The sequence below is a fragment of the Lampetra fluviatilis genome, chromosome 35, assembly GCF_964198595.1.
Source record: "Lampetra fluviatilis chromosome 35, kcLamFluv1.1, whole genome shotgun sequence".
Lineage (NCBI taxonomy): Eukaryota > Metazoa > Chordata > Hyperoartia > Petromyzontiformes > Petromyzontidae > Lampetra > Lampetra fluviatilis.
This window is the reverse complement of record NC_136309.1, coordinates 8,671,911-8,684,564: the sequence shown is the minus strand read 5'-3', so window position 1 is coordinate 8,684,564 and position 12,654 is coordinate 8,671,911. Positions and strand designations below refer to the sequence as shown.

General features: G+C 46.8%; 1 protein-coding gene across 1 annotated transcript in view; it reads right to left on the bottom strand.

Moving 5' to 3' along the window:
• The window catches only part of LOC144944669 (phosphoinositide 3-kinase regulatory subunit 5-like), a 58,200-nt gene that overhangs the window by 7,598 nt on the left and 37,948 nt on the right, over window positions 1–12,654 (bottom strand). The window contains exons 9-16 of the mRNA XM_078873028.1: window positions 12,034–12,562; window positions 9,672–9,944; window positions 8,025–8,160; window positions 5,722–5,844; window positions 4,773–4,892; window positions 2,946–3,039; window positions 1,550–1,626; window positions 998–1,079 (exon numbers count right to left, since the gene is read on the bottom strand). Coding sequence (XP_078729154.1) covers window positions 998–1,079; window positions 1,550–1,626; window positions 2,946–3,039; window positions 4,773–4,892; window positions 5,722–5,844; window positions 8,025–8,160; window positions 9,672–9,944; window positions 12,034–12,562 — 1,434 coding nt within the window. The remainder of the gene's footprint in view (window positions 1–997; window positions 1,080–1,549; window positions 1,627–2,945; window positions 3,040–4,772; window positions 4,893–5,721; window positions 5,845–8,024; window positions 8,161–9,671; window positions 9,945–12,033; window positions 12,563–12,654) is intronic.

Sequence of the window (12,654 nt, the reverse complement as noted above, 5' to 3'; positions counted from 1 at the left end):
GTTAGCAGCCTACTTGCTGCACTGCAATTCGGTAAGCACGGTTGACTATGTATTGTGCGAAAAAAGTTCGATATACATACCCACTGTCTCTACAGATGTTGTGTACAAGATATTCAGTATGATCACCCAGAGTTGGTGGACCTATAGGGGTATGATACCCACGCCTGACCACGCATCTTATATGGAACAGGATTAGTTGAAACGTCACAGAATAGAGCAGGGAGAATGAGAGATAGAAAGGCTGAGAGCCTGGTGAGAAGCGTTATGAATCTCTATCCACAAACAGGTCCTAGCAGAACATATCATTCTGTAGTCAGTGGGGGCTTGCGATAATGGAACAAACATTTCATATTTAACAGACTGTGATATTGCAATCGACCCAACAGGACAAAAAAACAACCCAATATAATGTAACACTGAACTACATTATATAACAGCCGATGGTTAATACGACTGCATAGCTCTTGACGGTCGTGCTGCACAGCTCGACAATTTGTTGTTCGTGTTGTATGGAGCGTTTTGTTGGGCACGGCATCCGGCGGGTTAGTAATAACGAAATTTGCTGCGAAACGTCAGACTTCGTGCCGAACAAAACGCGGCGACAACCCGAACATGCGTAAGAAAGCCGACGGTTAAAATCGGTCAGCCGCCGCACACTCAATCGATGTCCATTTGTGGCACGGAAAGTCCCGTTTAGCTAGTTAGCGCAGCTAGTTCGCAAGGAAGATCCGTGGCGCTATCTGCACTAAACAACAACGACGTCGGAGTGATCCGTACGGAGGAACGGGCAACAACAGAACAGAACACATCAGTGGCACAGGCAAAAGTAGTGTTTCACGAACAACGGTTAACAGTGAAAACCAAGTAAACAAAAGGCATATTGCACCCAAAAAAAGAAGTGTAATGAGGTAATGAACGTTTGGAAAGGAGCTTGCACGGGGCAGGCAAGATGGGTGGGCCTGCAGGGGAACGTGAACACACGCCGCATTCTCCTCACCTCTGTCGGCATTTTGTATGATCCTGACCGAGGTACAGGTCTTCTCCATGGTGTGCCAATGAATACGCTTGCTCAGACTCGTCTGGGAATGACAACAATACCGCAGGGGCATCAATCTCGCAGCCCGGTCTGTTATCCACGCACAGCACACCACGCCCAGGATAAACTAGAACTAAAAACTATATTTTATTTTACCAGGTAAGGCCCACTGAGCAATATAGCTCTTTCTCAGAAGCGACCTGGCCACAAATGATCGCCGAATAAAGTGGCTTATCATATTGAAAATTTACTGCAGCCAAATACCCTAAAAGCATGTTTTTCTAAATGTGGAGAGAAAAAGCAGAGGACCCGGAGAAAAATCCACACAATCACGGGTAGAAAATGGTGTTGCTAGGCACGTGGGGCACATTCCACAGCTCCTATGGTTTTGGGCGCCAGTCTATAACTACATTAAGCATCGCCCACATAAACGATTGAATTTCATTGTTATGGGGTAGAATGAAAAATCCAAGAAAGTAACTGAATTGCTCCAAGCCAGGAATTTGTCCTTACCTTGCAGTAGGCGATTTGCAGGTGGATGGGGACAGCTTCCCTGTCACCTTCGATCCCAAATCGCTTCTGAGCCGACCCTGCGTGTACGCAACCGTGGGCGTGTCGTGTTAGCAGCACGGCAATGTGGAATGGAAGCATTTACATTGCGCAATGGAAGCAATTACATTACGTAATGTGAGCATTTACATGACGGGCGCCGCCATCTTTTAATGGCCCGTATCGATCGCTTGCCACGCATCAATAAAACCAAGAGATTCAGAGAGCTGCAATGAGGGGCTGTTGTTGTACAGTCATTGGTGACCAGACTTCGATTGTCAATTCACCATTTAGTCACTGGTGGTGGCTGAAACTCAGATTCAAACCCAGGGACCTCGGGCGTGTCGGCTCAGTGACCTGACCCTTGGGGCGCGGGGGTCGGGGCACAGCCACGTTGTGGAGGCTGGGGGTGTGCGTGATGAGAGAAATGGTGCCCGGTGGTGAGAGTAATGAGATTGTAGACATGGTCCACCCCCCCCCCCCCACTTCACCACGGAATATAAGAGGAGTTCTACTGCAACTATAATCGTATCAAATAGAGGGTGCTTCAATTTTTTTAAAACAATTATAATAGGACTATTGTATTTAATGGAAAAAGAACGGATAATGTATTGTAACATGATAACAAATGTATGTTAATAGCTTCAAAAAGTAAAAAAAAAGTCTCCACTTGTTTGCCATCATTGTCAACACGTGCCCTGAAACCTTCTCCAGGTGGTCTCCAGAGCCCGGAGGCACATTTCTGGTGGTAGTGTTGCAAATTCTCAGAAGTGTTAAAACATTTTTGAAGCACCCTGTATATGCAACTACTGGCGATATCGACTCAGCGCTGAGTCTACCGTTCATGTGCTATTATGCCTTTAAATATGTATGTACAGTATGTTGAACTTCTTTCGCACCGCACGTGACCGACCGCGATAATCGGAGGTGCGGGGTGGGGGGGCAACAAACTAAACCAAAAAGTAGTTTTAAAGAAAATATTTTTCAATCTAGATGTGAAAGTGCACGGTTCCAGGTGGCTTACTAAAATCGGAAGAGCGTTCCAGACGGCTGCAGAAGCGCATCCGAAAGCGCGCGATGCAGTGACCGTCTTTGTTCAATGACTATCAAATTTGATCATTATCAACATAATCAGCATTGTTAACAAAACAATTGTTGTTGTCAAAGCAATGCTGACCCAAAAATGTTGTGGCTGTCTCTTAGCCGTGTATAAACATGTCGGGGGTATCCGGCCACGTGTCCACAACACTCCCAGTGGCTGCCCACCGTCCCCCCTCCCTACCATACTCCCCCACCTCTTTCACTTCCAGCACTTATTACACCACCTGGGCACCCTCAGTGAATAATCACAGTGCAGTACCTGCTGCCAAGATGGCCCTGCGATCCGCTAGGAATCCCAGCTCCAATTGGCAAATGAAAACCTCCTTCTTGACGTCTCCAGAAGCCAGGGTGATCTGCAATGATGCGAGAGTGCCGGCTCAAGGACACCGACAGGCAGAGTAACACGGTACTCTGGGTGTAAGCGCTCGCGGTTTGCGCCGCATGGCTCTGCGATGTGTTTTTTGTGGGGTATCGTTGACCGCTGTCCAACGTTTCTCTCCACGTCTTGGGAAGCCAGAGCTCTCAAAGTTACTCATTCAGACATTGGAAAAAAACTCACGGCGTGTGGAGCGAAATATCGGGACATTGCGCCGTTGTGGCTGAAAACACCGAGGGGTATGAGGGGTTAAACTGTGAAGTGAATGCATGTGACAAATTTCACGACCGCCAGTAGCGGTGAGATTAATGATGAATGCCAAGAACTCTCAAGTTGAAAGACTGGCTGTGATGCACGAGCCAGCCCAGTGTGGGGGCGTGAGATGGGTCCGATCGAACAGATCCCAGCGGGCGAGAATAAGGGGTAGCAGAGAAAGCGAGAGTACATTTTACAGAGCAGACTTTATCTCCCATTGCGGACTGGGGGTACAAGGCAATTGACTTAATATTATCAGTAAGAAGTGTGCATAGGTATTATCGTCAATGTACAAAATCTCTTCAGATGATTTTCTGCTGCTGCTGCTTCATTGGTCAGTGGTGCACAAGCACAATAAAAAAAACTCAATACTCGTCAACAAACGTTGGTGGCCTTAAAAAAATTACAATATATAATCGACGCGTTTCAAATAGAATCCATGCCGATTATATATAGGTATGTTTATTTGAGACAGACAAATCTGTTGAGTAATCTCCACCGTACATTTAAAACGTTTTCAACAAGTTTAGAACAGCATTGCTCAGTGGAGAGACGCTGTAGCAGAGGGGATGGGCTACAACTGAGAACCCAAATACGAGGCGGGGATTTCAATCTGTGTCTGGAGAGTGAGATCCTTCTCTTATTTAATTTATATACGTAGGCTGTCACGACCGATATCACGGTTCATAATTGGTGTCTTTTTGGGTTTGGCCGTGTGTCGTAAACCGTCCTCCACCCGACACAGCCAATAGAATAAATGAGTCGTGTGCATAAAAGGTGTCGAATTTATAACCGCTACAGCAGCACCACCACTGTTGTTATTGGAGAGGAACCCTCGCAACATCTGCACGAGGTGCAACGTTTCACTGGAGACTAAATCCAGCTCCTGTCAACAACCTGATGATGCTGGATGCATCATCGTCGTCATCATCATCATCCAGCGAAACGTCGTTCCCATCTAATTCTTTAATTCTTTGTGAGATTCCTCTCCAAACAAACGCACTGGCGGTGCTGCTGAAGCAGTAATTTGGCTCGCTTGATGCACGTGACACTTTTAGTAATTGGCCATGTCGGGTGGAGGAGGATTCATGAGGCAGGGAGGACCCACACTTTACCCCACCACACGTGATCTTGGTGATTGGCTAACAGCCGTGTGCCCGAATATATAGAGACGGGGGAGGAGGGGGGGGGGGGCTTAATAAACTTGCAGCATTGCTTCGACTACCGCTCGGGGAGACGGAATAGAACCGGCAACCTCCAGATTCCTCCGGTGCGCTTACCTTCGCGTCACGGCAGCATCGAATGCAAACAAAATACCATTCACCAGAGATGCCAGAGGTTGTTGAAAGGGCTCTTTCGCGTGCAATTACGCACACTCGTGGGCCATTATCAGAGATGCCACCAAAAAAAAGAGGAAACCGTGCATCAGACCGAGATGCGCTCGTTGCGTCTCACCTCGATCTCGTAGAGAGGGATGGGGTGAGGATGTGCCGCATGTTGGCAGTAGTAGAGGATCATGTCCATGAGCATGCTGACTTCCTTCTGGGAGTTGCTCACCTCATCCTTGGAGCTCGTCTGAAACAAATTCAGAGTTGCTTCGATTGGGATTTTGTGTTTAGTTTTCTCTCCTTTAGGAGGGGTAAAAACGGAATAGGTTTGAAAAGCACTTTGAGGTATATTTAATTGTAGAATCAGCTTTAACCATATCCTCAGTAGCAGCTGAGTAAGCTGGTGGGTAGTGCACACACCACCAGGAATTCTGGTTCGATTCACCCAATCACGTCGTATATTCGACCGGAACTCACCAAGACATGGGAAGATGTATGGTACAAAGCTCCTTCGAGCTTTGCCCTCATCCCATTTGAGTTTTCAATCTTTTAAATCGCTATTCAAAACAAATTTCTTTAAAACTGCTTCTTGTGTTTAGTTTGTTGTCCTTTCCACCACACTTCCGATTAGCACGGTTGGCTACGTACGGTGTGAAAGAAATTCAACGTACACGTACATAGATACAGGTGGGCGATCATCGCCCCCCTCCCCTCCCCCCTACTGGCAGACTGATGCTGCTCGTTTGTCAGAGTGGGTTGCTGAGTCAGAGCCCCGTGCTGCACTTTGATAGCTGCCAACTGGGGGTCAGGGGGTTGCCCTTTCAAACGTGTTGGAGATGCAAAGCTCTCTGAGACACTGCATCGTATTGTAGGGCGCTCTGTCCAAAAAAACGAATCATGATATCGTCATTATAGTCAGTATGTTATGAGCAACAAACGCTCGGTTACTTAACAAAAGACACCTATAATTATGATCAACGTTATACACACCATATCAGCTATTGTCCTTATCATCATTAGTACCACTGGCGTTGTCATCATCATCATGGGTTGAGACAGAGGTGGGACGCACTCACCTTGGGCAGGAGCGTGGGCAGCATGTCGTAGAGGGACAGCACGTTGCGGTCGTACCACGGATCCACAGAACCGAGGTAGTTCCCAATGTTCATCAGGACATCCGATTTCAACAAGTCGTTGTCCTGCACGTTGCAGTGAAAAAAATCGATGTCATTTTTAATCAACACGATCGTTGGTTTTGGCACCACACCTGTCGGTAACCATAGGCGACATAAATCCTGAAAAGGATGAATTATTTGACGAAAAATGGTTGAAGGGCATTTTCGGCTTTAAAAGATCGAGATCCTCATTCGAATTATTTTGAGTAGAAGTGTTCTGACGGCCTCAGCCTGGTCATTTATATGAAGCAAGCGGTGTGATATTTCTTTTCTGGGGTCCCTTCTAGGCCTAATATCAGGTGCTAACGTTGCTTGTTGTGACAATTTCAAATGGGAAAATTCAACATTTCACGGCATGATGGCAGTGCAAAGACACCTCAAGAATTCCTTAAAACATATAATGCAAAGCATGGCAAGATAAACTTTTTGAAATCTGAAGCTGAAAAATGTGATCAAGTTATGCTCTTAAACCTTTTTTTACATTTGCCCAATGCCATGACAAAATTATTTGCATTGATAAGACATGCACACATATTTCAATATGTGCCAGTGGAACATTAGGGCCTGGTGCATGATGCCGCCTCTGATTATGAAAGAAGCTGCATTGATGTGGGGATGAGTGGGGATGATATTTGGTGCATTCTAGTTCACCCAATGGTTGCAGGGAAGGTTAAAAAAAAACGATTCGACAATTCGTTATTCCCAAATTAACAGGCACTGTACTGAACCACACGAACCAAAGGATAACACTCGTGAGATGCAGTCTCCATAGAGACGTAGCTGGAAGCAGACATAGCCACCGATGCCCCCTCAGGCCAGAGGCTGACTCACTCCTATCCTGTATCATCATCGATTCTGAATGTGTCCCCGAGGGCAGACAACTGATTTTAAATCGGGTACCTAATTTGCCATGCCACTTCATATTGATGGCTATCTTTGTGGAACCTACAAAACTATTCCCACATATAGTTTTTAGTTTTGAAAACAGTTGTATAGTTTTACATCACTAGGAGGGTCCAATGCGCCAAGATGACCCCTCATGCCCTAACTACAGGTCTATCAGTAGAGGGCTCCGTTTCAGACATGGGCCATAAGTTGCTGTGCCAACTGCACGCTTGTTAACGTAGCCCTGACACACACACATACAAAGTAAACCTAGTTTCTTTTGGGCAAGCGATTCGAGAAGACTTGAGGTGGCCTGAACTCAAGGTGAAGGACAACTTGAGTTGGTCAGAATTTTTTTTGTCATTTCTGTGATTTTCGGAGTTACATGACATGTGGGCAGAAGGTATCCTTCTGAGTAAGATTTTCGCAGAAGTACTTGCGAGTAAAAAGGTCAAGAGCTCATTTATTACGAAATCAAATGTCAAATGCGTCATAGAATAATTCCGCCAACTTCACCATTGTTGACTTAACATTTTTTTATGGTGACGTATTTTTGCTCGGAACAAAATTATGGTGTAAGGGAATTCAGACCGGCCTGAAGCGAAATAGTCCAGGAGAATTCGAGATGCAGCTCAAGTCGAGTTTAATATAAATGTGGCATCACAGTACCGCATACTCGAGTTCTGTGGCTTAATGAAATAGTGTTTGCACATCGATACTGCTTTCCCACTGGCACATCCGAGCCGAGCCAGCACAGGACCCTCATAGTATGGGTAGTTTTGTTTTTCACTGGCTATTAGTCGTGCTGAGTCAGAACCAAACCGTGATATGCTGGCCTCAAAAGACACCTGGATATGGCTAACAGCTATCAGTGACAGACTGGGACAAATAATCGGCCCAGGCATTTGTAAACACACACTGGGCCCAAATTGCCATGCGATCTCATTGGCCCATTTGGGGCTGGGTGCAAAGAACAAATGGCCGGTGGGGAGGAATCTTTGGGGCTGCCGAATATGGGTCCAACTAAGAGTATAAATAAGCAATGAAGCGTACACATTACAGGTAATATAATATTTAAATGTAACAAAATTTTAATTTTTTACTCTGATCACATTTACAATTTATCCACACAGGCTGGCTCACCGGCCCTCGGAATGGACCGACCCACCAGGCAGCACGCAGAGCGTGTGACGTTAGTCACTGGACGACTCAAACAACAAGTGTCACCATGTCACCCGCATGGCATCTCAACAAAAAGAAAAAGAAACCTGGCGTCTCCCCGAGACGCTCCGGCTGGCTCGGTACAGGAGTGACTGTACCGTCGTCTGGAAGCTGTTCCGAGGAGAGTTGGAGTTGCAGTTTGTTTCCGAGGAAGACAGCCTCTGTGCCAGTGGAATGTAAAATATCTCCAGCCGGTAGTGGCGGAACAGCTGTGGGTTCCACAGTTCCTGCATCCTGTGTATGCAAATGGAAAAGTTGGCTCCTTACACAACACATAAAAATACCCATGACGTTGTGGCTTTATCATGGCATTTAGCACATGCCGCAATACTCTAATTTAAAGCTTCCCCGTATCTTAATTTTAAAAAAGGCAAAGCAATCCTTTTTGCTCTGGAATTGCACGTGAGTGGGACTAAAGTCGTGTGTTTCCATGCCACCACCGTCGTCCATTTCCACAAAACATTGGCAATTTATATTATCGATGCCTTTGGAATAATAGGTTACTGGGTAAAAAAAACCCAATGTATCCTCGACTTTTCGATTAGGAGTCAGCCACTTTCCTACATTGCCAACATGAAATAAACAATACTGTTGTTTTTATTACTGCACAGTTACAGTGCCAATTCGTTGGAAACTCAGATATCGATGGCTGTGGGTAAAGATGGGATATGTGAACAATGATAGCTACACCGGCACAAATACTATAGTGGGTGGTTAACTGGACAAGGCAAATACGTGACATTGTACTGCATTATTAAACAATGCAAAATAACGATTAAGCTTAGGTGTGCAATATGTTAATAACAAAATCAGTATGTATTACAGTGTATAGTTCAGCTTCAAACGCGGCACCATTTCTTACGGACTTTGCCCATAAACACTGGGCAGGTCACCAGCGTTACTTCAAGCGAGCTCGACTCAATGGATGAAGACAATGCATTTTAAACACATTCCAGAATTTGTGAGCATTGAACCAATTTATTTATTTATTATGTGGAGACAGAAATATGGGAAGGAGCGATTATTTATTTTATTACAATGGAGACTTCAGGAATAAAATATTTTAATGATAGGCCAACCTATCATAATTGCGCAATATTACTTCAGGACCGTGTATTCGTTCTCTGAAATAATTATGTTTTTGTCTTTGCGTTTGTTGTTGCTGCTGTGCTCACGCACCATGGATCTCCTGTGGAAAATAGCCGGGCAACTGGCTCAACGGGATCAGCCGTGTAACAAATAAAATTTAACTCCAACTTTAATAAGAACAGAAAAACAGGACAGGCAAAAAATAAAATATGCAAAAACGTGCACCAGAAAAACAACGACCAGCAGTTCCTGAAGAACTGCACCGTGGTTCTCTTGAGTTAGGACTTCGAGAGTCTTAAGTGGGCGCCGCAGTGGAGAGACGTTAACTTCCTCGCCTGGTATACAGGAGCGCGTGGGTTTGATCCCGACCCTGGCACCTGTGTATTTGAATTTTGTATGTTCTCTCTCGCCATGGCCACTTGGAATTTTCCTCCGGGTCCTCCGGTTTTTCCCTCCAACATTTAGAATCGATATCCGTCTGAGAGTATTTGGGCTGCTATAAATTTAAGCGACTTGGTCGAGCTGTCATTTGCGATGGCCAGGTCGCTTCTGAAAAATATCCGTACAGCTCAGTGGGCCTTATCTGGCCAAATTAAAAACAACAGTTTCACGGAGTTTTTTTTAGTTTTTTTGCCAATCGGTCGAGCACCACCCACCAGAGGCGGTTGTAGGCGCGCGCCAGCTTTCCGAGGATGTGGTCCTCGCCGAACGCCACGAGCCGCATGATGTTGCAGTGGCGACGCCGAGTGCCTTGCGCCCCGAACGCGACGCGTCGCCGCCACTGCGCCGCCACCTCGCGCCGCTGCAGCTTGGCCATGGAGCCCACGTCCGGCTGCTCAGCTTTGCCCGGCTGGCCGGAGGCGACGGCCGCTCGGCACAACCGGTCCCGGAGCAGGCCCAGCCGGTGAGAGATCTTGTGCGACAGGGTCCTGGACACGTCGTGGTTACAAACACCCCGGTTTGACTCGGCGCAAGCGATAAAACAAGTTAAACGGGGTCACAAATAATGTCCCCCTTGAGCGCACGGCATGAAACGCACGCTAAACCCTAACAAGATAACTAAAGAAGAGGCGTCCCTTCTTGTTCAACCAATTAAACGGTAAGTAAATAAGAATTGTAAAGGACCACTAATCTTCTTCGTATGGCTGACGTATGTGTAGAGCAGGAGTGGGGAACCTTTTTTCTGCTAAGGCCCATTTGGATATTTATAACATCATTCGCGGGCGAGACAAAATTATCAACTTAAAAATTAGCCCGTTATATTTGGTCAAACATTTAATTAACTCACTCCTAATGTGATGGCTGGAACTGCTTATCTTTGGTGAGGCGTGTGATGTTAGCTGGTATTGATGATGTTGCTTCTCGCAACTGCTTTTCCAGGTTTGCTCCTAGATTAATTGAATTTCGAGTCCCGCATGCGGTTGCCTTGGCAGGGCCGCACCAAATGATTTCGCGGGCCTTATACGGCCCGTGGGCCGGACGTTCCCCACCCCTGGTGTAGAGCAACAACTATAGTTTTACATTGAGATGCTTGAGCCAGATACTTGCGTCAGTGAGCAGCAGAGTGCATCGCTGTGATGCCTCCTTCAAACTTTGGAATTGGGCATTGAATCGCTACGTACGTTCCATGGCCTGTTCTGGGTGACCGCAGAACCGCTAAGGGATGACTGCAGTGGCGGGCCGTGTATTTGACACCTAGGCCTTCAGTGCTATCCTCCCGCAATTAAACCGCCTTCGAATAACCTCACCATGACACTAGGGCTATAGGCTATTGTCATTCGACGTAACCACCCCATATTCACAGTGACAGTAACCTTTATCGAGTGGAATAAAGTGATTTAACACGAGGCTCAACACCTATGAAAGTTACAATACACGAATTGCAGAGGCATGAATACATGGTGACTTAAACCATCAAGGATGTACCACTATTACGCAGTATGACAGGATGCTGCATCACAAATAGACATCGCATAGCCCAAATCAATGTCATTACCAAAGAAACAAGAATAAACTCACAACCAACAACCAGTCACATTTACTCATACGACCACCAAGCAAGCAAGAACACAAATAACATAATAAGGATTCAACAGGCTTCCCCACAGAAAAACCCCCCAAAAATCGAAAGCACTACATCAAAAATGTTTAGTTTAAATAAATCTTAGATGATGCTACGTTACGTGCTAGCTAGTTTTACTTCAGTTAGCTAACTAGCCCTCTGATCACGCCACACGAGAAATGCTAGGCAAGCTAAAAGGCTCGGGCGTGTCAAAGAATACGCCCAACATGGCAAACTCAAAATCTGATTGGTTAAAGAGTATGACAATCAACAACATCGTCCTCATTTGCTTCAACAGCAGAGGGGATTCACTCGACATTCTGAAGACCTCAGGGTAGATTTTTCACCCGGAGAGGCGGAGACAGCACAGGTGGAAAATCTGATTGGATAAAAGCTCTAATTTATGAGCTGCACTGGAAGCAGCGCAAATGATGGAGAGAATAGCAATGAAATGACGTTAATAGACTGATGGGAACGAACTTTCTAAAATACAGAAATAATTAATTTTTAAAAATATTAAATGATAAAAAAAATTCCGATTCTGACAATCTCTAGGCCCACAGAAAAAGCCTTGCTAGCCCTGCCTCTGGATGACTGCGACCCAAGCAAGGTCGATGACTGAATTAAAATCTGGTCTACAATGCCTTGGGGCATCTGACGTGAGTGCCGTGTTAATGAGGAAAAAGGAACTTTTAAGTGCACTGCCAAAGCGTTAAGTGACATGCCTGCCCTGATATTGCATTAGTTATGCTTAAGGAATGTCACTAGAAGTTTATGGCATTATGCCTGAGAGTAACTTTGAAGCCTTTTTTCCTCATTCATTGAGCATCGACGTTATGTCTGAATGAACATCTGAGACACACAACACACCCAGATGCGTGCCTGCAACAACACGATCTATCCATTGCTTATCTCCTGCCTTCCGACAACGGGACTTTGACAGATTGGGCCATTACCTCTGCGCGGGCTTGGACTCGCCGAGAAAGGGCCCAGAGATGATGGGCAGGGAACCCGTGCGCTCGCGACTGTTTGCCAGCTTGCTTGGCAGCGTGCAACTCTTGCGCAACCGCACATCCCGAGATCCGTTCAAGGCCAGTGGCAGCAGCTCTTCGTACGACGGGGGCTGCTCCTCTGCCCGCGTCGTCGTCGCTGTCGTCATCGCGAAGTCTGCCCGTAAATTCTCCCGGCCCCCTGCGGGGTCCTGCGCCGAGCTTTGCCAGGGCACGCCGTGGCATGCCTGGCGCGCCCCGGACCCTATGTCCGCTTCAATCGCGGCCTGCAGCGCCGCGGCAGGATCGTCCTCCAGGTAGCCGCTGTCGCTGCTACAGGACAGCAGGTTGGCGAAGTTGTCGTCCTCGGCGTAGGAGGACGTGTCCGAGAGGAGCGAGTCCCGTGGCGAGGGGGCGGCGGTCAGGGAGCCCTCTCCGCCAGGCATTGAGTCCACGCTGGGGACGTGTTCCGCTGGCAGCATCTGGTAGAGGAAATCTGTGCACGCACGGGGTTGGGGGGGTGGATGGGTACCCTCATCGATGCAAACCACGTGCCACGCTTCCATCCGCGTGGAGACCACGAGAATC